Below are 26080 nucleotides of genomic sequence, written 5' to 3' on the forward strand. Positions count from 1 at the left end.
GGAAATTGTTTTAACTACAATAACAATTTTTCTGAATGAATTTTGTTGTCAAATAATCAGAAATGAACCCAAGGTTAAACCTATTGTAAGAGTCTTTGCTCTCTCTCGGCCAGTTGGGGGAATTTTCTAATGTTGTCATGTAATGTTTCAAACATTTGAATTGACAGTATATTGTAGAAAGAGGATCTTCCTTCACAACACAAACAGCATGAAACTTTCTCCAGAACATTGCACTTATATTTTTGAATATATATTTTATAGTTTCGTAAGAAAACTGCACGTGAATAAAATTTCTTAGTTTGTGGCCAACATCTGAAAAGAAAAGATACATTTTCAATTCAAGGGAATTGTGGTACTGCACAAGACTATATTGTCATGACTAAACTACATGGTGAGAATTCTAATTTTAAAAGGAACACAAACCCAACCACCATCTAAAAGCTTATGTGACAGACCTTTGTTATGAACAACTTCCTCGAACATACCTACCCCTCCCCCCTCCCCCACCAAAAAGAAAAGAAAAAATGATCTGTTTGTTAGTAGCCTAATCCTAGTATGTCATGTATGGCTATGGATGGATGGCTATTATGAATCTGTGACTCCTTTAGGATCTGAAACATTTTACTTTCTCAGTCTTTTTTTCTTTTCAAATGTTCAAGGTAGAAGGGGAAGTGGAACTGGTAAGACTTTGGGATCATCCCTCTGTGGAAATTTGGACTGACTAATTTGATATCAAAATTCGTACTTGGAGGCTGCGGGAACATTTTAGAATGTCGAAAGTCACAAAGTTTATTTCGACTCGTTCCTAGAAAGTACAAGTTTATATCGCAATTCAGTTTTTTTCCCCAACAGTTTGACAACTCCATCTTCAAATTTCATTTTTCATCCCCAAAATTTCCACTATTATCAAACGGTCGCAGATAGTGTCGAAATGACGACCCTGTACACAATTAGTCAGAGTTTACCCTGATCAAAAACAAAAACATCGACGCATGCTGGATTACTAAGTGTAAACTTCATATGTATACAACTCAAGTACCCTGGAAAGGCAAATGGTAGTGCGAAGATCTTGAGGCACATATTCAACTGAATATATTATCTGCGGTTATTGGGTTTTGAGAACCATTTAATCAGCCAAGTAAGGCCCGTTTAGTAGGGTTTAATCCAACTTGTAAGGTCACAGTTCGTCATTATAGCTAACCTAATAAGTAACTGTCCAGACCTTGAGGTGTACTGTATTCAGAAGTCAGAGGCCCACTTTTGCGAAAATGAAGCACAAGCCAATGTAGGCCTAGCCAAGTCTGTAGGATCCAAGAAAGTATTGAACAGGAATACATCGTAGCATAGCCCTTTCAACATTTAAGGTCGGAGCTATTTACCCGATCATCTGTTCAATAAGAATGGGTCTCTTTCTTAAATTTATAGGATGGTCTTGCATGCAGTTAATGTGTCTGCACATTTCAAAATACAGTGTCGCCAAAACTATGCTAGTAGTAATGGGAAAGAAATGGTCGCATTTGCTTGTCAACAATCCTTTTGATTACCACCATGATAATATTTTCCTATCATTTTGTATGTAATTATTTGATTGAATCCTCAATTCTCATGTCTGGGAGTAATGTGGAGACTCCAAGAATCCAGAAAGAGTACTTTCGATAAATCTTAATTTTCTTTGATATATCATATTTTATGATTTTGTACCAATGCTGATAGCCTTTAACTGCTGAAAAACCAAAGTATTCATTGACTCTTCCTAAACAGAAATGGCCGTCCTACAACCTTTGTCATCTACGGCTAAGTTTAGACTGGTGTACAGAATGCTTCCAATGACATCATCATTGCTGAAATTTGACTCAGGGTCGTCTCTAAGGTTGCTTTTCTTCCTGAGCCATCATAGCTTACACACCCATCTAAATAGTGGCTTCAAGAATGGACAAAGGTCAAACTGCTGCTTTTCAAAGTTAGAAAGGAAATGTGCAATAGAAAGAACCTCAGTTGAAGCGCTTTGGAGCTGCTGCACTCGTTCCCTAGCAACAAAACCCAAGGCATCTATTCAGGAAGTAAAGAGCACAAAAGAAGGAGAAATTACAGTTGCCAAGAAAGGTTGGTATTACTACGCTGCTTGCACTAACTATTATCACTATATTACATAATTTTGATAAATCGAATCAATCAATGTTGATGTGTTTCTTGTGTTTGTCAAAGCAGGAAGCATCAGGCCACTTTCACATTAATACAAAGTTCTGTAAAAACTGTAAAACACTAATTAATGAAACCTGAAGAACCATTCTTTTTGACTAAATGTAAAATAACATTTCCTCCTCTTTGCAATCTCATGTTGTTCTTTGTGTATCGTAGCATGCGAAGTTGGTTCCCAGCCCGACAATTATGTCCCCTTATTTGCGCTTTCTTTATTTTCTTTTACGTTATTTTGCTATGCAATATTTTGAGACATTTATTCCAAATTTGAAAATCCCAAAATGTGAATACTGTTTCCTTTTTTTTTGCCAGATTTGCAATTGATCAGAAATGTGATCAGATTGATCAGATAGATTGATCATAAGATTGATCAGATCAGATTGTGATCAGATTTGCAATTGATCAGTAGGGTGTACCTCCCCCCCCCCCCCCCCGACTCTCCCTCCTCCCCTGCCCTTTCATCAGACCAGCATGTAGAGCTCTATGACTATATATACTGGTCATGTACTTATTAGATTCCAACATTTGACATTTTACCTGATGTGTAGGTACAATTTCATCTCTCAAATTGTATGTCTGTTACCATTCATGTTATGTACACATACTAAAAGCTAAGAAAGTTAAAACTAAATAATCATTATGAAATTTACTCTCAAAATCTTCCTTTGACATGTTCTGTACTTCTTCATGGCACAATTTTTTTTTTTTTTTTCATTTTCGAATGTGCTGTGAAATCATTCAAGGAGTTGTGTCTTGTTAGTAACATTTGGGAATCAAAATTAGAACTAATATATAGCACTAGCTAATTACTTCATCTTTTCATCTTGATACTGTACATTTGCAGCTAGCTTCATCCTTTTTGTGATGCTGTACGTATTCAGCTAGCTTCATCCTTTTTGTGATGCTGTACGTATTCAGCTAGCTTCAACCTTTTTGTAATGATGTATGTATGCAGCTAGCTTCAACCCTTTTGTTGTGAATATACACATAGACCTATTTTTGGCATTTGTCTTTCTTCCTGAATTGTTGTAGTTTTGTTCACTGTTTGGCAAGGGTGTTACCATGCTAGTTTTATCCTTTAATATGACATCTTTCCCCCCAATAAGTTTGTTAACTTTTAACAAAGTTTGTTAGTAAATTTCTTACGTCATCACATTATCTTATCTTTCCTTCAAGTTGCTCAAGCAGGGAAGGACGTCACATATCTTGGAGTTATCATCGTTGGACTTGGAATCACTGGTAAAATCACAGGATCATTAGAAAATTTGACTTCACACATCAGAAATGTTCATTTTTCATTTTCCTTTCTTCTCTGAATTTCTTTATTCTGTGATGAGAAATTAATTTACTCTGTGATCAAAAATTTATTGACATCTCAAATCAATGCTATGCAAAATGGCCAGATTACCAGAAGAAAAGGCAACGATTTTGGTCATACAAAATTATAATTTAATGCTTACACAATATATTTGAAAACTGTCTTCAAATAGTAATCGCGTATTTTTTTAATAATGTGTGAATAAAAATATAATATTGTGACAACAGTTTTGAATATTTCATCTCGATGGCTCTCTTTGCTTTGTTTCCAGCCTTAATGTTCTTCACTGTTGGTAAAGAACTATTTTCATCGAAGAGTCCAAATGTAGTCTATACCAGAGCATTGAAACTGTGCAAAAAGAACGACGAGGTAATCAATTTAGTTTCTTTCTTGTAATAGACGGCATAATCTCGAAAAACATTTAAAAAAATTCAAGAAAATATTGCAAAATTTCTCTCTGTTTCTGTTGCAAGTCAGTGTAATTTTTCTTATGTGAGTTATTTTATTGCTACTGTTAAAACTTTACAGCTTTCGATAATTCCTAGTCACTTTCTTTTAATACTTTTACTCACATACATAGAGAGTAGAGAATTTAAATAATCCCCATAAATTGTAATATAAATGGTTATAATTTCCAAAATCCATCCTAGTTTTCAAGTTCTCTTCTGACTTTGGAGAACCCAGAAGAACGTTTTTCTTGTTTCGTTAAATATTTCTGCGATGTGTCATGAAGCAATCTCTGCCCAGTTGTTATCTTGGTCTATTTCATTGAGAACTCAGAAGAACTTTTTTCCTGAATTGAGAGGAATGTGGTATCAAGTCTCGTTAAATGTTTCTGCGATGTTTCTTGAAACAAACCTTTCCCAGTTTTTATCTGGGTCTATTTCATTAGTGGAGAACTCTTATTTGTATTTTTTGTAACATTTCAAAATAACTTAACGAATAGAGAGACATTTTATTGTTACCCTGTAAGTGTCTTACTTTCACAGTGATGGCAGCAGAATACGGTAGACTAACAGCTGTTGGGATAATTAAGAAAAGAAAGAGTTTGAAAGGAAATGACGATGAAAACTTGCAGATGGTTTGACATTCAATACATTATAACACATAATTATTAAAGTTGTCATTAAAACTACAGTGAGTACATCAACCCGGATAAATCTATTCCAGAGGTTATCATATCCATTAAGCTTGTATTAGCCCCTAACTTTGACAGAGGATGAGATATTTCCATTTTGAATTTTTGTCCAGTGTTCGACTTCTTTTTATTTTATTTTGCGGTGTTTGTCTTCTGTTTAGGTCACTGCTGTGTTTGGACTGCCTTTGAAAGGTTACGGTGAAATGACTAGAAGGAAGAGGAGAAGACATGTCAGGTAAGCATGTGAGGTCTAAGGATTGATTAATAATTTAATAGAGGTGTAAATTAACAGAGCATTTACTTCATGGAAAGTAAAGAAATGGATAGGAGAGGAGAGTGGGGGGGGGGGGGGTAGCAAAGGATAGGTTGCTATGCAACTCACGGTCATGTTATAAGCCATTTGATAAATGTAACCACAAAAGAAAGTGAAAAGAAAATAGGGATGTAAAGGTAAATAGAAAATATGTTGGTCACCAGACTTTTTTCCTTTGCTAATGGTACTCTTACCCTGGGATATGTGCGACTATTTAAATTCATGGTCTTCATTTTCTTGAAATAATAAGAATGATGAATACCTCTAGTTTTAGATTGATAATTTTAGAAGGTTATATTAATGTAAAACATCCTACCACTTTGGTTAGTAAGGGTCTTCAAAATTGCCTCCAAATTTTCACAATGCTGGAAATTGTGAAAATATTCCAACTTTACATCATACTTCACTGTATTGATCTTCCAAACTATTGGCATACGTTGAGAAGTTTACAGCCAGAAAAATTGTGACAACTAGGTTGGCCATACTGTCGACCTTTAACCTTTTGACTTCTGTAGGTCTGGATATGTTTGTTCAATGAGTTCAATTTCTCAAACAAGTTTGATATGTTGACTCATTCGATTAAAAAAAGTACCCTACGACTCTCGTGCGAACAGGTCTCTCTCACTGAAAGTTGAAAGTTCTCTTTGTCTGTGAACTTGTGAATTGTCTCGACATGATGTATGTACCCCAAGATCTACATTGTAATCTTAATTTCTAATTAAAAGAGCCTCCATTTTGCTCTTTCAGTCATTACGTGTACGAGAAAGATGGCGTAGTGCACATGCGGGTGAAATTCTACATCGAAGGCCCGGACAAGAAAGGCACAGTTAACTGTGAAGTTAGAGAGGTAGAACCAATTCGCTTGCTTACAAGTTTCAACATTTTTTGAAAATAAGCCCTATCAATTTGACTAGACGACTTTTTGTTCTTTGCATGGTCTATTGTCTTTTCCACAATGCTAGAAGACTTGCGGGGCTTACGACAACACAGTTTATGAACTTGTTATATTATTTTTTATCAGAGCTCGCTGTACTGTTGCATTAGGTAAAAATGTCGCAACGCAGGTTAAATTGGAGTGGTGTTTTTTTTTAAATTTATCGTTTCTGTTTATCAGTGTGGGTGGACGTGTCTAGGACATATGCTGTGATTATAGGCTCAGAAAGTTGCAATGCGAATATGTAGCAATTGTTGTGTAACTATGTCATTTGTAATAGCTTTGTCGTTAAGCTTTAACAAGTTTTTACCTTTTTTTCAGAATGAATACGGCCAATTTGAATACCGGTACCTCTTTGTGGAAGTAGACGGTTACCCTCCCCAAACAATTGTCTTGGAAGACAATAGATAACAAGAGACTGGATGGACTTATCTCCTCTTTCATTCTAAGACTTTCGGAATTTTAAGATATGGTCTATAAACAGTGATACATTTAGACAAATTTCATGAAGTGAGAGATATGAACCTTTTGATTGTAAAAAGAAATTTTGTACGAGTGGGTAGGTCCGTACAAATGGTATCGGGCCTATTGGCAGATGGTTGATTCTCAAGTTCAACCTGATAACCATGGTAACAGTGGTTAAGTGAATCGGAATTTGTTGTAACAGTATAAACGTCTATCACGATGAATATTATGGAAAATTGGAACATTAATTTTCAAAGCTTATAAGGAAACGCCAATTGTCGTCTTTTTATCAGTTTGAGAAATTTGCAATAATGTGGCAGCAGTATTAAAAAGTTCACTTTATAATGCATGAATGTTTTATAAAACTGTCAAGAGAGATGAAAATTGTTTGTGAAATAAAATTTCACAGAACCAAAAAATCACTTCAAAATACCTCTTATGTCAATTCGTTTTTTATTCATTCAACTTTCTTTACATTTTAAAAATCTTTCATTCTTACTTTCTGAGCAGATTTATGATGAAAACTCACAAAATTATTGCTCATGCAAAGTACATTTTTTTAAACTACAGAAGCAGCAATGTGAGTTAAATTTGCTAACGTAGTTTGAAAAAAAAAGTTGTTTTTTATTTTTCCACGACGAAACGAGCTGCTTCTTGGGGAAATGCCGATATCATTAACAAATTTTGAATAACACAAGCAAACGAGCAGGGCTTTAAAATGATATCCAACTATCAGAAATTATTTTCATTCATTCCAGATGACATGCAGAAATGCCACTAACGATAATTATGATATTAACCAATATACAGTTCATCATGCTAAAAGTAATTATGTATCTCACATCATAGCCATTGCTCCTGTAATATCTGACACATGGACAACTCAGTCAGCTACATGTATAATGCTGTTAAGTTTTGTGCACAGAACATTTAAACATACTAGCTAATGCTCCTTTAATTCTGGCATATGGCCCAGTTAGTCTCATAAATGATACATTTATAAAACTAATGCATCAATAACTCGTCAAGCCACATATATCATGCTCTTCATATGGTGCACACACGTACCATACATTAAAGCTGACACGATGGCCTGATCAATCTTATAAATTATCTGAAAATCACAGTTCACCTAGTAGCCGCTGGGTCTAATAATCTGAGACTGACACATGGGCCCAGCCTGTCTTTACACAACAACCTCTGCACAGACGCACGAATAACTTGATATGCAAATGAATGAAACAGTGGAGATGACACTTAATCTTCTGATAAAGCAGAGTGTCATGCCACACCGCACCAGGGTTTGGATGTCCAAACGACTAAATCTATGAATTCAACATCTCACTTTACACGTCCACTACGCATAGGTCCACTACGCATAGGTCCAGCACGCATAGATATTCCTGTCACGGTGTCAAATTTAACGTTGGCAGCAACTTGTTTCCACAACATGTGCCGCTCTTGTAAAAACCGTAAAAAAAATTACTGCTACTGAGTTAATAGCCAGTTTAGATATCACCTGTTAAGTACTTCTTGCCATCAGGTTCAAAATTTGGAGGAAAAACAAGGTTCAACAGACCCCACATATGTACTACAGTTATTTGAGATTTATACTCAGGTTGACCCTTTAGCATCCAACGATAGTAATAAATCTGTGACACGTAAATAAAGCGAAAAATATCACCAGATATCACGCTCTTCGTCTCCCGTTTATTTCAATATCCAGCTTAAATTGAGAGCATTAAAACCGTACTAATGCTGATAACTGAGAACACATAACTAAACATTGTCCAATTTATACTTTGGCCTCATACACTAGTTGTACGATTCAAAGATCAGAAAAAAAAGGAAGAAAAACACCCCAGCAAACTCATTAAGATCTATTAAAGATTTTTGCATTTCGGCTTGCTACTGTATAAATAGTGGATTTACAGATTTAAAAAAAAAAAAGTCCACTTCTTCCAGACAGAATCAGTCACAGCGGACCACAGCAAACAAGAAACATACGACAGGTCTGGAAGTGGATGAAAGAGCAGCACCTTAGCAACAGAGAAGGAGAAGAAACCTCAAAAGCATAATAAACAGGAGATCAATGTAACTTAATCCTAGCATATCTTGGTAGCTATACTACTCTTCTTGTCACAAAGCTGCTCTTAATTGCTGCTCCAAAGCTGCTCTCAGTGACTGTTCCATCATGTTCTCTCTCTCTAGCTGCTCTCCAACTCTCTCACCACCAATTGGTGGGAAATATAAATAACAGCAACATGTGTATTTAGAATTGTTTAGTTGCTACTGTATAAGGCATCAAGGGTTGTCCAATTAGGGTTAAAAGGCCACCTACTCCAATTGGTTCAGTAACAGCTGAAGCTCCCTGAAAGTACTTCCCAGTTTACCCATTAAGTGTTGGCGCTCTTCCACAATACCTCTGGTTGCTATGAGGTAGCTGTAACACTTGCTGCATTTCTTGTACCTGGTTAAAAGGGAAAAAACATTGAACCAAGAAAAAGACGTTGTTTACAAAGGTAGACAAATTCAAATTCAGTTTGGTTTGCAATTACTTTAAGCATGATTAAGTAGTAATGCTAAATGGTTGGAATTCTCCTTTAAAAATAGTGAATTTATTTGGTGACATACTAGTTCCATGTTCTGGAATAATTTGTGACTGCTAATCTATATATCTTTTAACTTTTCAATAACCTAAATGAATTCAGTTAAATGATGATGTTGTGAAAGCAATTATTCCGCGGTTAACATTCCAACAGCTGCTAAAAATATCGAAGATGAGCGCTGAATACGGACCTTTCTTCTCGGGAAAAATCCACGCCCGTTGGCTGAATTTTAATACTGTTGTTGATGAGACTGGTGAAGCTTATCAATAGAAGCTTTAGTGACGAACAGGCACTCATTACATAGCTGTAAATAAATGAAAGGGCAAACATCACTAAAAGCAACACAGTGCATAAAAGGAAGGGTGGAGGAGGTGATGGTAGGGTTACCGACGTATTTCCTTGGTTGAATAGTGGGACACCCGCATTAGTACTAACCTTCTCTAGCTGTATAGTCCAAAGGAAGTAACTAATTAAAAGTTCTTGAATCGTGAAATAGCTACACTATCATAGTGTCAGTAGTTGTTGCAAACTAGGCGATCCACGTTTCTAAACTTTTGTCCATCAAGCTTGTAGAGCTAATAATGCGCCCCATTAATCGTACTCGTGCGCTGAAAATGAGTGCATCATCTTCCCTAAAGGGTTCACAGTATAGTGATGTGTACTACATGTGTGCCTTCTATGCTAAAAACAGAGATTGTATCTTTGAATGTCACAAAAGACCTTAAGAAAAAAGGGACAATTTATTTTGTCAGCGGGAGAATAAATTATTGTTGCAATAAATCAGGACGTATGGTAACCCAAGGTAACCTATGTAGTAAAACCAACCAGTCAGGCAAACCATTTCTAGGAACCGACACTTTACCATGTGCCTCAAAGAACAATGAGATCATGCACTTAGTTTACCTCCTATTTAAAACATCTCCCCAATGCTTATTTATCCATACTTAGGGTGTGAAGCCTCTTGGTACCTCTGCTCTCAAGTTTAAGCAACACCAGCTAATTAATTTTCTGACCCATCTCACAATTAACAGAGTGCTCCCACTCCTTACCCCCCCCTCCTCCCCCACACCTGTTTTTGTCAAGGAAAAACATTAACAGAGGGGAAAAACATAACTATTTCAAATTCAAAACTAGTAAATATGTTTCAAACATAATCTGACATTTGAAGTCCAGCAGAGAGTACTTACTTTTCATATTTGCTTGTTAATAAATCTTTCAAAGTAGGCAGAAGAATGACACATAAACCTAAGGTCCATAATGTCCTGTTGAAGGGGGGATAAAAAAGGAGAAAAAAAATAAAATTATAAACACTTCCAGGCAGGGTTGTAACAAGTCCTTTCATATGAAAGGTCGAAGGTCAATGCCACTCACTTGACTATGTTAAGTCACTGTAGTATCTCTATATATCAAGGAAAATTTACAAACTCTAAGTTCTAGTCACTCGACTTTTGAAATGCAAGGGATATTCCAAATGGGTGAAGTTGATTCTTTAACAAAGGTGTTGGTAAATTGTCTGCATTTGTGAGTCCAGCATATATCCGCATAGCATTGTGTATTACAAAGATATGCATTCCCCCCCCCCCTCCCCCTCCAGCTTTTGAAATTTGGTGATATTATTGAAAATGCATTTTGCAGCAGCAGAGTGGAATGATGTAATCACGGCAATTCAGCTGAAAATGTTTTTGCTTCTCTTTATATTATTTCTAACACACTTATTCACAAGCATATGGTGCCTTTTATACCGCCCCAGAGGGTTTAGGTACCTGCTCTGACTAACCTGTTGTTAGGTCTTTGAGAATCATATCCTTGCCCTACCCTTTGTAGTATCATACATAATACACTTACTTAATGGAATGTTTTCTAATAACTGCACACAAACCAAAATAAAAAATAAAAAAAAATTCATAATACTTAAGAACTCACTTTCTTAAATTCAAAATGTTTAATAGATCGACGACAACGGCTTGGTCTCTCATATTTATCGCAGATTCCACCGCAGTCTGTCACCAAAGAACAAAAATTTATTTAAAAAAAGAACGAAAAAGCCATAGAATGGAAATTGAAAGCCCTGACAAACACTTTAAAGTTTTGCTTACCTGTAGATGTGACTTAGTTTCTCTTGATTTCCTTGAGTTATAAAAAATGAGTCCCTCTGCAAACCCCCCCCCCCCCCCCTTCACAGTGCATTTTAGTTATTACACTAAGCAAGTGTGATCCAGTTATTATGGCAAAATATAAAATATTATACCTTCACCCCCCCTGGCACCCCCCCCGCCTCCCCAACTCCACCAATTTTCCAAAGCAGCTCATGACAGTAACAAAAATTTATACGGCAGATAACGAGAATACAAGTAAATAAATATTTGAGAATTTTCAAGTTGAAAGAGGAAAAGACTGCAGAATTCATCACCTTGATATCACCAGCCGTCCAAATTGCTCTTATCACATCCAGATTGCGATTCCGATGCATAAGTAAGGAACAGACGGACCCGTGACCTTTTCTGATGCCCTCTATTTTCTCTCGGCTTGTTTCCGCCCTACCTCTGACAGGGGCGACATCTGCTGCTTGCTGATTATGCTAAAGAGAATACAATTTAGAATTTAACTTTTTTTCTTTTTATTTATATGTCTGTGTAAAACGTTTCTTACTAATATTTCATACGTTTCTTATTAATCTTCTAAGTTCCATTTACATGGCCTCGTCCATCCCGAACCATTCACACACTCATAAATCACCTTGATATCACCAGCCGTCCAAATTGCTCTTATCACATCCAGGTCTTTGAAGTATGAAGATTAACATTTCAAATTTAGAAACATCGTTATTTACCACTGTTCTCCCTCACACAGTGTAAGTATTGCCTTTCCTACACCTTAGTTACCAACAAGACTACATGACTAGCAAAAATATCATTTTTCAGGAGTTATTTTCAACAATGAAATATCAATCATGTTTTGCCTCATTGTTGCCTTTCTTCTAAAGATCTTTATCATTTTGTGATATTTTAGGATATCTGTTGCAAAAAAAAACAAAATTTGTGACAAAACTAATCTTGAAAAAAATCTCTCATCACACAAAAACATTCTGCCCTTTCCTTAATTAACACATTCCCTAAACAGTAAGCTCAATATGTAGAACACAATTGGTTTGCTCAAAGTAGGGACAAATCGCTACTTTCGTTTTGAGGGCAAACATGGAAGTGTGGTTCTTGCTTGTGATTGGTTGATATAAATGTAGAATTTTTCTCCCCACATTTCTTTTAAAATTAAGACATTTCTCTCAGAAAACATTGTTCCCTTCAGCATCTATCTGAAAGGTTTACACAATACACTTCCCATAACACAAATAATCATGCAAGTTGGGTAACATATATGAGGCCAAACCCTTCACCAATGCAGTTCATATATAAAAGCATGTGAAAAATTAAATATAAACAAAACAGAAAGATTTTTGGAATAAAAATGTTGAAAACAGAAAATTAAAACAAATTAAAAACTAACAGGCAGGAAGTCTTTCATGTCTAATCCAATAGGTTTGTTTCTGTCGGAAGGAATCAAGGTCTGTGGAGATTTAGGTGAAGGTGGAATGTGCTAAAAAGGGACGAAAATGAAAAACAAGAGACGATAGAAAAAGAGTTAATTTACAAAAACGCAGGATAAACCATGGATTATAACGTCATGCAACATGTATGTTACATGACAAGAAAGCTTATGTAACACATTCGAGTGTGCAAAATTGTTATAGATTTTTTCATCATTAAATGCAGCATTTCCAGAGTTTTAATTGATTCCAAGCTTTTACTCGGCATTGCAGAAAAATAATAAAAACAACAACCACCACCATTAAAATATAATACCGCATTAAGCATGCCCCATCACCTTGTGAAATAATGCATTGTGAGATATAGGTGACAAAAAATAAAAAATATAGTAAGCTGGAGTGAAAGACAATAACAAATAATGTAGACTTTATGCATGAAAAATGAATCAAGGTTACCAGGGCAACAGGAATAGGTTACAAAATTTTCACCACCCCAGAAGCAGGCATGACAACAAGCTAACCAAGCGGTACTTTACTGCAATAATAATTATTGAAATGGGATTGCCCTATAAGAACCAAAAGTTCATAAACAAGATTATTACCTAATTTTTATCAGATTATGAAACTGGTTCATGAGCATATAATTAGTGAGAAAACAAAGCCATAGCACCCCATGCTAACAGTCAAGACCTCCTGTGTGGAGCAGAGGCCAACGACTCGATATAACACTTCACACTATAACCAAACTTTTGGGCTTCATATCCTAAATGTCTACTGGTTGCCTGTGGGGCAACTTGGATTTGGTTTGGTTACAGCTGTCCCAACAGTGTTAATGGACAGTGGAAGGTATGACTGAATGTTTTTTATTAACGGTAAAATGAGGGCTGTCCTGCGGAATAACCTCAGTGATCATTATAGATTGTCCCACATGAAGCATTTTCCATCAGACTTTACACTTCCAGACAATTGTTACACTATTAGCCCCAGGGGCTACATGCAGGTTTGAAATTTCCACACAGAATAGATATGTTGTGTGCATTTATGATCATATTTTTCCAATGACAGTGATGTAGGACTGTCGGTTCCTCATCAGGGTGTGTGTTAACACTGGTACCCCAACAGGCACTCAGGTAGAATATCGGAGGACCCCATATGAATTTGGTATCCTAAGATTTCAATCTTTTACCTGGACATCATGTTGATGTGGCAGGGCAGCCTCGGGTTGGGGCGGTTTCACTGGTACTGATTCCTGAGGGGTGGAGGGTTCTTTCTTAGGCACGGGGGCTTCTTTAGGTCCGGCGGCTTTGTCCTCTAACGGGGCTGGGAATGGTGTGGAAGGTTTCTCTGGAGGTTGACCTGTAACGGCAGAAACAATCAAGAGAGGTGTTGCTTAACAAAACGCTGCATAAATAAGCAGTTTACAAATAAATGAAATTGATGGAAAAACAAAAATGCTGTAATACCTGTCAAGTTTGCCCTCTCAATATTATCAGCCCTTTTGCTTTCTAAACATATATATATATACATACATACATACATACATACATACATACATACATACATACATACATACATACATACATACATACATACATACACACATACATACATACATACATAAATACATACATACATACATACATACATACATACATACATACATACATACATACATACATACATACATACATACATACATACACACATACATACATACATACACACATACACACACACATACATACATACATACATACATACATATAAACTAAGCTGTCATTAGCTAATGGTAAATAATATTTTAGAATCTTTAGTGAACTTCTGGCCATTGTTCTTCAACAGCTGATTTGGAAGTGACATTTTCACACTTGAAAAGAGAAATGTTTCCTTTTCCAAATGAAAGAAAAAACCCCATTGTTCCCAGACTTGGCATCTTCCCATACAACTCAAATAAAGACAAGATTAATATGTCTCTCAATCAACTAATTTGGAGGGAACTATTTCCAGTGAAGTAATCACAACAAGGAGCAAGAAAATAAAGAAGATCAAAGATTAAAACGACACAATCTGCATTCCTTATTAAAGTTCTGTTAAGTGACGGCATTGTGGTCGTTTATCATTTACATTTTAGATAACGGTAACTACACTGATTAACAGAGCAGAATTGCATCGGTGGGTTGCCAATTTCCCTATCATCTATAATTTCTTCATAAATACATTTGACTGGGCACCCTATCTCCATCCCCCCCCTCCCTGTCACAAAGTCAGTGTACACAAAAAGTGATTGTATAAAAATAATAAATGATAATATACCACATTTTTATATAGCACTTTATATCAGCAATAGGTCTCAAAGCGCTCTACAGACGTTATATTACACCTGGTCAATGATAACCTGTCCCAGAGACAATCCCTCCAGTTAAACGCTGCGCCCAATGACAAGTTACCTCACAGGTAACCATTTAACCCCAGAGAGGAGAGAGGCAATTGAGATAAAGTATCTTGCCCAAGGACACAACGTAATGAACTAGGCAGGAATGGAACCAGCAATCCTTGGAGTCCTTGGAGTCCGACACCCTAGCCAATCGTCCACCACGCTCTCACAAACCAATTACTTGATCTGTATTTAGAAGTGCCACTGTTGCAAATTCAACTAAGAAGCTGCAGCATAAATAGTGTTAAAGAAATGCCAGTTATGTGACTCAGTGTACAGTAACGTATATCAAGCACTAACTCACCTAGTTTATGTTTAGGCTGAAATATTTCCTCGTATTTGACAGGATCTCTAATCTCCGCTGACGAGTTCAGGTCTTCCCTCTCGTCATCTTCCGTCGGGGACTGCCTCTGGGGCTCGGACTTCACCTCGGGTCTGAAGAAAAATGACATCTCAAAGTCACACAGGGACGCAAAACAGTTGAATCGTTCATTTGTTAACTTTACTTCAGGATAAGAAAATATTTCATAGAAGAAGCAATCATTTAGGAAGAAACTAGCAAGAAAGATGAGACAGAGTGGAGCCAGAGACGTAAAGACATGAGGTCAAGGCGTATTACGTTGTGTCTTGTGATGTAGTTGCATCACATACAGTAAGAGACATGCATATTAGGAATGCCACAAAGAACAGTAAAACATAAAACTGTGACCATCAGCCACAGTACTGCATGTTTTACAACGATTCTGTCTGAAATCACTGAAAACAATCAACAACAAAAGTAAGACAAAGTATCCATCTCTGTATTAGCCATCTGGTCACAAAGATAAGAACGTTCAAAAAGAAGAACTGTAAACTAAGGTTTAAAGTAAATTTCAAGAGTCAAGTTACTATAAGAGGTTTGTGTTGTCTTCCCCACAGAGTAAGTACAGTGAAGTGTATTGTTACGACCCCATAAAGTCAGTACTGTGCGTCAAGTCAGATGAATGACTGGATATGACTCAATACCAGCATACCATGAAGTTACTCATTACAACCCCATAGAGTCAGTACAGTGCATGGAGTCAGATGAATGACTGGATATGACTCGATACCAGCATACAATGAGATACTCGTTACAACCCCATAGAGTCAGTACAGTGCATCGAGTTAGATGAAAGACTGGATATGACTCAATACCAGCATACAATGAAGTTACTTGTTACAACCCCATAGAGTCAGTACAGTGCGTTGAGTCAGATGAATGACTGGATATGACTCGATACCAGCATACAATGAAGTTACTCGTTACAACTTACTTTGGCTTTGTTGACGTTGTATGAGGTCTCTCCCTTCTGAAGCTTCTCCTTGCTGATGCTGCTCTGGGAACTTCATTGAATCCCGGCTCTTCCTTGGTAGGACTCATGTACTGTACATTGTTTTCAGATGTATTTATTTTCTGGGAAATTGGTCAGGAGTAAAAAGGGATTCAATATAGACCTACTAAACGAACGTTACCAATGAGATGCTGATGGTAGTCGATGCGATCACTTATCAAAACAATTTGCTACGGAAGAATTAAATCCCGAAAATGTTTTCCTAAATGGAGACATAGTTTGTCTGAAAGCGAAATCGCTCTATCAAATGTTCACAGCAACACTGTTTTTTTGTTGAGACAAATTCGTACAAATTTGTACAATATGCTTTCCTAGTGAAGAATAATTTGCTAGCAACAATGATGGACATACTCAGAGTAAGATTTTCAGAGGTCTAATATCCATTTTTGCCATTGATCAGTTTTTCTGCATTTTTCGTAACAGTAACAGTAGTAAATATAGCATCAGGATCTTTCATATAGAAAATAGGTCTATTTATTGCAATTATGAAATCCATCAACACCCCCCCCCCCCCAAAGAGCAAATAAACTAAGAGTAATAATGGCACTGTAACATACTATAATCTTTGAACTGAAATTTCACTGGGTTTACAAAATTTATGACATTAAATTTTCCTTTTTTGTTATTGTCACAAGTTTGTTTGCTCCTCAGAAGTACTCTTGAAGCAGAGGTTAACCATTTCCTGTTTAATACTCTAAGCTTTCTAAGCATGATACCTGTCCCTGGTTCCTGTTCTGTTAGGCTGACTGTTACTTACGTTAATATCTACGACGTATATAGAAACGTTAGTCTGGTGGCAGGATGCACCGATGAGTTGGGAGTTGGACACCACCATGTCCTCCACCTTCCCCCACGACATCGGAAAAGCATCGAAGCACCTGACCGGTTCCCATCCAAAGACATGGAGGTAGTCTGTGCTACCACAGAAAAGGTTGTTGCCCTCGGGATGGAATGTTATAGATCTTGAAAGTTTTTAAAAGAAAATTTACAGAATATTACAATGAGAAAAAAAAGATGAAATCAAATTTTAATGGGAAAAGTTATGGAGACTGCTGAAAGGAATCAATTTTATCCAGACTGGACAATTTTCAGAATTTTGTTTCTCGGCAAAACGGTACAAGTTTGAAAGACTGGCGTTGGAAAATTTGTTTCTTTTTAGCTTGCTGTATACCATATATAATTTTTGGAGCATCAGACATCGTAAAAGGTTCTTCCAGGTGATGGAATAGATTATTCACCAGTTACATAGGATTTGATAGCACGTATTAGATCTCTTCATGTAATATCAGTCATAGTGGCACACAAAACACGAATGTACCACAGTTAAGTTTTGGAAGATATACACTGTCAAGATTAAATAAACACAAGGGTTTTCACATTTTTGTTAGGGCCAGAGAGGAACATTGGGGTGGAGCAAAGGGCCATAGAGAACCAAACATCTTGCTTTTATTTAACTGGAATAATGTGCAGGCTGGGCCTGTAGGGTGCTAAAGCCTTGACCAATGGCATACTTGATAAGTCCCAGGTGGTAGACAAATTGTTCTTGTGGGTAAGATTGAAATGGTCTCAGCTGGATGTGGCCCATGGGCCACCTACTGAGAAGACTGATCTAGGGGTTAAGTAAACCTACCGGATGGGGCTTGCCCCCGGTGCTGTCGAACTGACCATGTTGAAAGTTTCCAGATCCCAAAACTTCACAGTCCTAAGAAAAAGAGAAGCAATACTACTTTTCAAAGCTCCTGGTTTAGTTTTCTTAGTTTGTTTAAGTCTTAATTTCTTACTTTTCTTGGTTTCTAAGTTTTCTTGTTTACTCTCCCTCTTTGCCGCAATTCCATGGAAAGATTTTGAATGTTTCATTGACTTTTTGGAATTAAAGTAGCATCTGATAACTTGTTAGCCATAATTTTACCACATGTAAGTATAAGTAACATAACGCATTAAGCAGTCTCAGATCATGTCTTGCAGGCTACAGGTATCACCGTCACATTTAGCTTATTAATCTATTGTTTCAGTCATGTGTGTGTCAGTAGCTGATTGGTCAATGCTTATCTTACTACCTGATACTGAGGATGATTATCATCCTTTGTTTTACCTCCTTCACTAGCTTTGCTTAATGGCAATTTACAAGATCATTAACCATGTAAGATGATTACTGCGATACTGTGATTGACATTTAGGTGTAACCTTAGATCAGAAATGAGCAATTCATGCACCAAAGTCAAGGCAAAAATGCATCCTTAATTTGTCTCTTATATGATATTACTCTAAAAAAGTAACATAAAGAGTACACATTTCCTTAAGTATTTCCATACAGTACTCAGTGACAAAATTTCAAACGAATTGGCCGAGAGGTCTGGAAGCAGAGAGGACAAAGCCATGTTGCCGTCCAGCATTACAATACCTCAATACTTCGTGAATGTTTTGAGATGGCAAGTGAAGAATGCTGATGCATTCTGGCAAGAGCTACTACAAGCCGAAGATGGGGTATATGTATACCAATGTAAATCAAAGGGCAAAGCCATCCGAACAAGGTGAAGAAGTTGTGACTTACTTATCTTTGCTACCTGACGCCATAAGGAATTCTACAGGATGAAACTCTATTCCGGATATTGCCCCATTGTGACCTTTGAATTCGTGAAGTAACTTTCCCATCGCCAAATCCCACAGCTGATGATGGAATTAGAACAAAGGTAATTCATCAATAAATAAACTCTCATGAACTGTCTTGTCTGAAGCACTATACGATGATTGGATAGCTGTGTAAAGTTTAAGAAACATTAGGACATGGCACTGGGGGCCTGTCAATGAGAGCCCTAGAATTCAAACTGGGCGTCGCCACCCTTTTAAGGATCGCCAAAAATTTCAGAAGTGAAAAATTGTCCACACTGTGGAAAAAAATGTGGAAAAATTGCAGAATATAACCATTATATAACAAAGAAACCTTCATCATATAATTATTTCTGACAGGGAAGGAGAACACCTCCTCCCGGTAGTACTTATGCCCAGGCGATAACGTCAGCCACTGGAGGGTCTCCAAGATGATGAGGGGGGGGGGGCAAAATTGGGGTCACCAAACAAAACAGTTAATATACCAGGAAACTAGAGGACTGTCTTATTTTATCAGCTGTGGGAAATCTACCACTAATACATAAGTAATTATTTATTCCCATCTCCTCTAGTGAGACAGATATTATTACTCTCATTCTGATACTTAAAACTCAAACAACTTGATGATTATAATCAAATTGTCCTTTTGTTTATCAATTATTGACAAATCTGGCAATATGGCTTCATTTACCAAAACAAATGACACAGTGACTCACTTGTTGCAACTATTTGTATTGATGCTGGCATCAAGTTGTTTCAATACCTCTGTCTGTCTTTCTAAATACATGTCTTTCTATCATCTCTCTATGCAATCTACAATCTCTCTTTTCATCTAAGAAGTTTACAAACCGAACAGCAAAAAACATCAGAACAATAAGAAATCATAATCACAATAATACATAATTTTTATATAGTGCCAAACAAACTATGAAATAATTCTCGTAGTGCTTAACAATATAATAGCAATTATAACATATATGCTTTGGTGAAGAAATACGTTTTGAGTGCCTTTGAATACCTTTATGACACAGTCATCTCCACCTGTCAGTAACCAGCGTCCATCTGGACTGAACTGGATACACTCTACTGGCCCCGAGTGACCAGTGTAGGTGTAAATACAACCCTTTCTTCTTATATCCCAAAGCTAGAAAAAAAAGGGGAGAAAACATGAAGAAAGAAATCATAATTCAGTTAACTCTCACTCATTAATATTTAAACTAGTTGCATAAACTGCACCCATTTATTGTTGTCGCTTTCTTTGACATGTCTATGATTACTATTACTAGGAACTAATTAAGCAGGAGAAGCGTTCTATTCCTTCCCTTGGATCCTCAAGCATGACACATACCTTGACTTTTGTATCTGATGAACTGGATGCAACAAAGTCACCATACGGGTGGAAATCTAAGCCCTTCACATTGCTCTTGTGTCCTGTCAGTGTCCGCACAACTACAAGGAAACAAAGAGAATAAAGAATGCTGGATACCTCAGATTCATGGCCTCACCATCATTAAAACTAGTTACCCACGTAGCGCCCTGTTTACAATGGAGTCAGGTGGAACACAAAACTCCCAGTTCAACACGACACCAAGCTCTAATTTAAATGCAATTTTGTTCCGTCTCGGGATGAGATGAGGGTTCAAACCCAGGGCTTCGAAGCTAAGTTTTTATCAGGTAAACGCTCTCTTAAGCCAAGGAAATCCTCAATCCAATGTGACATCTGTTTTATCCTTACAAAAAGTATATGAATGCATGTATTTGTTATGTAGCAGATATGTTATGTAATAGGTAACTAGCAAAACTATATAAAATTTGCTGGTGGTATCTAAGCAAGCTAAAATAATTGTGTTAAATCATTTTCTGTGTGCCCATTGAATCAGTGATCAGCTATCACACCACACCACGTATAAAACAATAACATCTTGCCTACATGTATATTTCTATCTCCTCTGTATTCTACAGACAACCACGGACAATTGTTGAAAGGCAACAAACAGGACCGTATATTTCCCTACAATCAAAATAGGATCCCTATGAGTGTGATGCTCCCAGTGGCTATGTGGATGTTTGATCTAAAGCCATTGTAAATGAGCCCACAGTATAAAAAGTTCAGACATTTTTGAGTGCAGTTTTTAACATTTACAACAATGGCACCAGAGTGATGACTTTGACAGAAATTTCTCCAATCTAGCAAATATTAACTGCATGACTTTATTTTATGATGAAAATGATACCACACATTTCCCCCAACTCCCCCCCCCCCACCCCTCTTTTACCCTTTGACCTTCATTTGGGGAAGTTGTGACTTACTTTTGGCAGCCTCTAAATCCCAGATTTTGAGTGTTCCTGACTGAGAACCAGCAGCCAGTAGTTCCTCGTCAGAATTGAATCTCACGCATTCCACGGCCGACGTCTGTCCTGAAAAACTCTATATCAACAGCAGGGAAAAACAGCGGAAGAGGTCAATGTAAAAGTGACCACAGCATTCTACTTTGCAATGACAAGACTCACAGAGAAATAAACAACTACTTTACCAGCTATTTCAAAGGTGTAAACATATATGCCAAATACAGCCTTCAAACATACCAGAGTCAGCAAGTTTGCCATTCAATCTACAAAGAGAGGCACACTTTGTTCCTTTCGATAACAGCTTCTTACCATTATGCAGTTTGGTTTTCCTACAGCCCACATGTTCACCTTCTTGTCTTCACCTCCAGTGACCAACACATGCCCACTTTTGGGTCCAAGTGCCAAACAGTTAACGTTACTGCTATGGGCTACAAACTCCTCTGAAAAGAACGAAGAACCGAGACGGCATTAGGGAGAATGAAACCCTAATTTTGGCTATCAAAAATGGGATGTGTGTAAGTATGTTTTTTTTTTTTTGGTCATGCAAGTGTGCTGTTGCCACAAATTCTCCAAATGCGACTGCTAGAGTAGGCGTACCTAGGTGTGCAACTAGTGGTTATATAGAGGCCTTCCGATGCCAAGACGCTCAATGGGAGCAAGATTAGGCTCAAAACTTGGGTGGCTTTGAATTGTATGGTGAAATACGTGTGTGGACAGACCTTCCAGGATGTGTATAAATAACTGCTCTTTACAAACTTTTGAGGACAGCTGACAAAGAAACAGGAAAGCTCAAGTACTTACGAAGCTTCCAGGAACGCTTGGTAGCCATCTTTTTACACCTTAGTTCCTTTCAACGATTTCAGAAAGAGATTGGTATATGGACTTCTTGCCTGTCAGGACTTGACCTTGTTTATCAAAACTGCTGAGGAGAAAGCATAGCAAATGGTGGTCATTAATAAAATTATTACCGCACTTTAAATTTTCCAAAAACATCAAGCATAGAAGAGTTGCCAGACATGATGTTTTCAATCATTTTTTACAGTAGAGATCAAATCAGTGGCGAGGTGGTCACCGGGTTGCCCAGTGATCTGAGTTTTCATCACAGAACTAAAAGTCTAACTCTTTGTTTGAGATTGTCCAAGCCACAATTTATTACGTAAATTAAAAGACTAGTCCAGAGGTTTTTCGTATCTATTGCAAATATCCCAACAAATGCAAAATGACAATCATGAAATTGCAGGTTAAGAGGAAATTACCTCAACCCCTCCCCTCCCCAAAAATTTGTTTTAAACGGTTTCAACATGGTTGTTATGGCATGAATTCATGTGCATCCATCTTTATAAATAATCTTGGTGGACCACTGTACCCTTAGAACACTGTAAACATTCTTATTTACCAAACTTTAAATAGCTCTTTAACTAAGACTCCAAAGAAGATTTTGGCCATTTCAAATTCCTTGCACTGATTAAACGTTATATTGTTTCGATCCAGATTAGAAACAACATGAAGTCACTCCCTGGTAAAGCTTACCAGTCAAACGTCCCTTTATCAAAACATCCCTGTACCAAAACGTCCCCCCTTTTGGTCAAAACGTCCCCCTTTTGGTCAAAACGTCCCCGTCTATCACATTCATTCACAGTTGTGAAGGTTATAATTTGGCTAAGTTATCGGCATGCAAGTTGGATTACAGGCGCTAAATAAATCATGAAGGACTATATCGTTTAATTATATTTGATATGAAAAAGCATAGGTATACGCTTTATGTTTTTCAGTGAATTAACAAATTAAGGAAACAAAACATATTATACAAGAGGAATTAAAAAAGAATTTGGATGTGTATACTATACAATATATATATCTCTATATATTATTTTAAATTGAGTGGAATCACTTATCGTTTATTCAGGGCTGGAAAACCTTGCGAACCTGCCGAACCAGGTTCGCGGGAAATCCGCGATGCTCGCGGGAAATCCAGCCTGGCTGGAGAAAAAAAAAAAATCGGGGAAAAAAAACGAAAAAAAAAAAAAAGAGGACGAACCTTAAAAAAAAAACACGAAGGAGCAAAAAAGTACATCTGTAAAAACAATAAGGAAAATTTCAGAAGAAAAGTTTCAGAAACAAAAGAAAAATGTCCAGAGAGCGTGCTCGCAATTTTAGTCACAATAGCCTATAACGAGTAATGATGTGTCCCCAACCCACTCACAAAGGGAAATGTCACACGGACACACACGGCCCAGCGCGGGAAGATTGCTGTAATAAATCAGCCTTGCGGGAAATGTTTTGAACAATATTGCCATTCCACATTTGTTATACTTATATTGTATGTTAGTTAGTCAACGTTTTCTTTCGTATGAATTTGACTTCAATTCAGTGTTACCTCTAAGGTGCAGGATTCCCTTCAACTGACTCAGTAATCCCGCAAAGAAAACATTTGTCTGCTGGAAATCCCCGCATCGTTTTCTTGCATTCGCGATAAGTTTATACTCAATGCACATCGTATTCACTTGACTGTAAAAAAACTCCGAAAATCAGTAGAGAAATTACCAATTGTGTACGAAAAGTAAGTTGGTACACCTTTCAAATTTTACGAAAGATCCAGCAAAACACTTTCGAAAAATTCACGCGAAACTGGCATATCGTGCTAAATGCAACTAATGTCATGTATACAAGGCTCTAGTACACCCATTTATGAATAAACCGTAAGACCACATCTGGTGTTAAGCGGGGGGAAAAGAAAGTATTTTCTAGAATTTCAAAAAATACGGAAAAAATAATATCCTACCATAGTTAAGTGCATAGCAAATAGCCTAACCACCTCGTCGGTTATGGATCTCACGTAACTACAAAAACACAACTAATTGTATTTTGCGAACTTGACATTTTCTACAAGAACATGGAAATAATATTAAGCATTTAGTTAATCATGCCAAGTGGTCTAAAACATATTTTATTACAAGGTTTTACTTTCATAAAGATGGCCATAGCTAGTGGGGCCTCGATGTGCTGCGTGTATCATGGGGAATACTCCATGAAACGTTTCTTGGAAACGTGCCAAAAATGTTAACAAACGGGTGTAAGACAGGGCATGGGCGCGCAGTTGTTTGGTAAGGTACAGTACCTGGGAAAATTCGCAGCACATGTACAGTAAGTAGCCTACCGTAGTACAGTATATAAGTAGGGACCGTACTGCAGTTGTAAACTGATGTACGTATAGTGTGCGCGGGGCTTTGCCGAACGTTGTTTGTTTCATAATATCGGAAGTTCTGTAAGTTAACTTTTTAAAGATTGTAAGGCAGATTAAATCTTTTTTCATTTTATAACATAATATAGCTACTCTAACTTGTCATTTTCAAATTTTCATCAGCTTCGTGACAATTTAAATTAAAAAAGTTGTCAGTATTTTGCATCCTCAACTGCGAGTTTTTTATCGCCAGACACGCAAAAATACCAACATTTTCCGGGGTCTTTTCCCCCTCAACCCCACAGGGGTTCCAACCCTTGACCCTACCAGGCCCCTAGGGCGGGCCCCTGGACCCCACGCCTTTATACTTGCACGCTACGCATGCTCGGCGTGTTCGCTACGCGAACACCGGCGGGAAATCGGAAGTGTGTTCGCGGGAAATTGAACAAGGTTTTCCAACACTGCGTTTATTTTTACGAAGTAAAATTTTGTCACGGGTACTTGCCCCTGTTGATATTTGACATTTTGAAGTATAGAATATATCGTTCGATTACCTTTAGTGTGGTAACGTTACATTCTCTTTTCTATTTATATTATCTTACCTCAGAAAATTATACTCAAAAATGTTTCCGCCCTCATAATCGGCACTTCCCACTCCTAAAAACTGTGTTTTTAACCTAAACTATACTTATCCCTACTCTTTGATTTGAACTAAAAACATCCACACTTGCATTCCAACTGATTATAAAAGCGGGGACGTTTTGACTAAAGGGGACGTTTTGACTGCGGGGACGTTTTGGTAAAAAGCGGGGACGTTCTGGTAAGGGGATGTTTTGACTGGATACCCTGGTAAAGGTGAGTGAGCCTCTTAACCTTCCTGATCTCTTCCTGGTGTTTAGCGCCAATAATTCTCTTCAATTCAGTTGGTTCAATTATTCTGTAATGCTCTGCTTCAAGTCACAATTCTACTTTTAAAACAGATATATGTGTATGCTTTGGTCAAGTGCTGTTGTGTATTTATTGTATTTTTGGGTTATGATTATTATGAAAATATTCTTAACTATTCTAGTATTACTTGAATATTTTTATCGCATCTAGTGTTAAAGACAGAATACACAGACAGATACTTACTTAGCAGAGTTTGTTTAAGATTCCTCGTATTTTGGATAGGACTAGCTGGAATAGCCTGATGGTAGCCTAGGTTAATACTACTTAGTCGTAATACTAGTGCTGGGCAAGGCTAACACTTATCTACTGAGTACTACTAGCCTACAATCGTTAGGCTTGAATTTATAAAATTCCCGCATTGAGTAAGTAACACTATCATTATCAAGAAATAGAATGACAACAATTTTGAGGTTGCCAGTCTGCAAAAAGGAGTGATATGGTCAATCATACCTGGATCACTGTACGGGGTGCAAACTTCCCGAATTCATGTTATCATATCTTAGTGTATCTTCAAACAATATTTGTCTTGCAACTTAATTAAAGATCGTGGATTAAGCTTCTCGAGACCATGGTGACGTTCCTAACGGTGTCTTCGTTCACTTCAGTTATACACCCAGCCTTTGAGCTCCCGCGGTACGGTATGGATCGTATGAAACGTACTGCACTCAATA

The 26080-nt window shown here is 37.2% G+C and overlaps 2 protein-coding genes across 4 annotated transcripts; one reads left to right on the plus strand and one right to left on the minus strand.

Moving 5' to 3' along the window:
- The first annotated feature begins 988 nt into the window (after nt 1-988).
- Nucleotides 989-6799, plus strand: LOC139959818 (mitochondrial import inner membrane translocase subunit Tim21-like). Its single transcript, XM_071957697.1, has 7 exons — nt 989-1138; nt 1762-2103; nt 3376-3438; nt 3789-3886; nt 4817-4890; nt 5716-5815; nt 6224-6799. Exons 2-7 carry the CDS (start codon nt 1764-1766, stop codon nt 6311-6313), a joined length of 765 nt encoding a protein of 254 aa, XP_071813798.1. The 5' UTR covers nt 989-1138; nt 1762-1763; the 3' UTR covers nt 6314-6799.
- A 2-nt stretch (nt 6800-6801) lies between these two features.
- On the minus strand, nt 6802-26029 carry LOC139959806 (katanin p80 WD40 repeat-containing subunit B1-like). Of its 3 annotated transcripts, none has more exons than XM_071957671.1 (18): nt 25860-26029; nt 22082-22199; nt 21590-21720; nt 21242-21359; nt 20280-20380; nt 19950-20075; nt 18876-18991; nt 17955-18026; nt 17082-17286; nt 16247-16386; nt 15256-15386; nt 13704-13873; nt 12478-12567; nt 11387-11554; nt 10900-10976; nt 10164-10238; nt 9167-9280; nt 6802-8837 (listed from the first exon to the last, which is right to left on the minus strand). In XM_071957671.1, the coding sequence occupies exons 2-18, from the start codon at nt 22107-22109 to the stop codon at nt 8705-8707; spliced, it is 1995 nt and encodes a 664-aa protein (XP_071813772.1). In that variant the 5' UTR covers nt 22110-22199; nt 25860-26029; the 3' UTR covers nt 6802-8704. The 3 variants fall into 3 exon arrangements, with proteins under 3 accessions (XP_071813772.1, XP_071813782.1, XP_071813788.1); XM_071957681.1 differs by having other exon boundaries at nt 22082-22202; XM_071957687.1 differs by lacking the exon at nt 12478-12567.
- Between the last annotated feature and the right edge of the window lie 51 nt (nt 26030-26080).

The sequence above is a fragment of the Apostichopus japonicus genome, chromosome 3 (genome assembly GCF_037975245.1).
Source record: "Apostichopus japonicus isolate 1M-3 chromosome 3, ASM3797524v1, whole genome shotgun sequence".
Taxonomy (NCBI): domain Eukaryota; kingdom Metazoa; phylum Echinodermata; class Holothuroidea; order Aspidochirotida; family Stichopodidae; genus Apostichopus; species Apostichopus japonicus.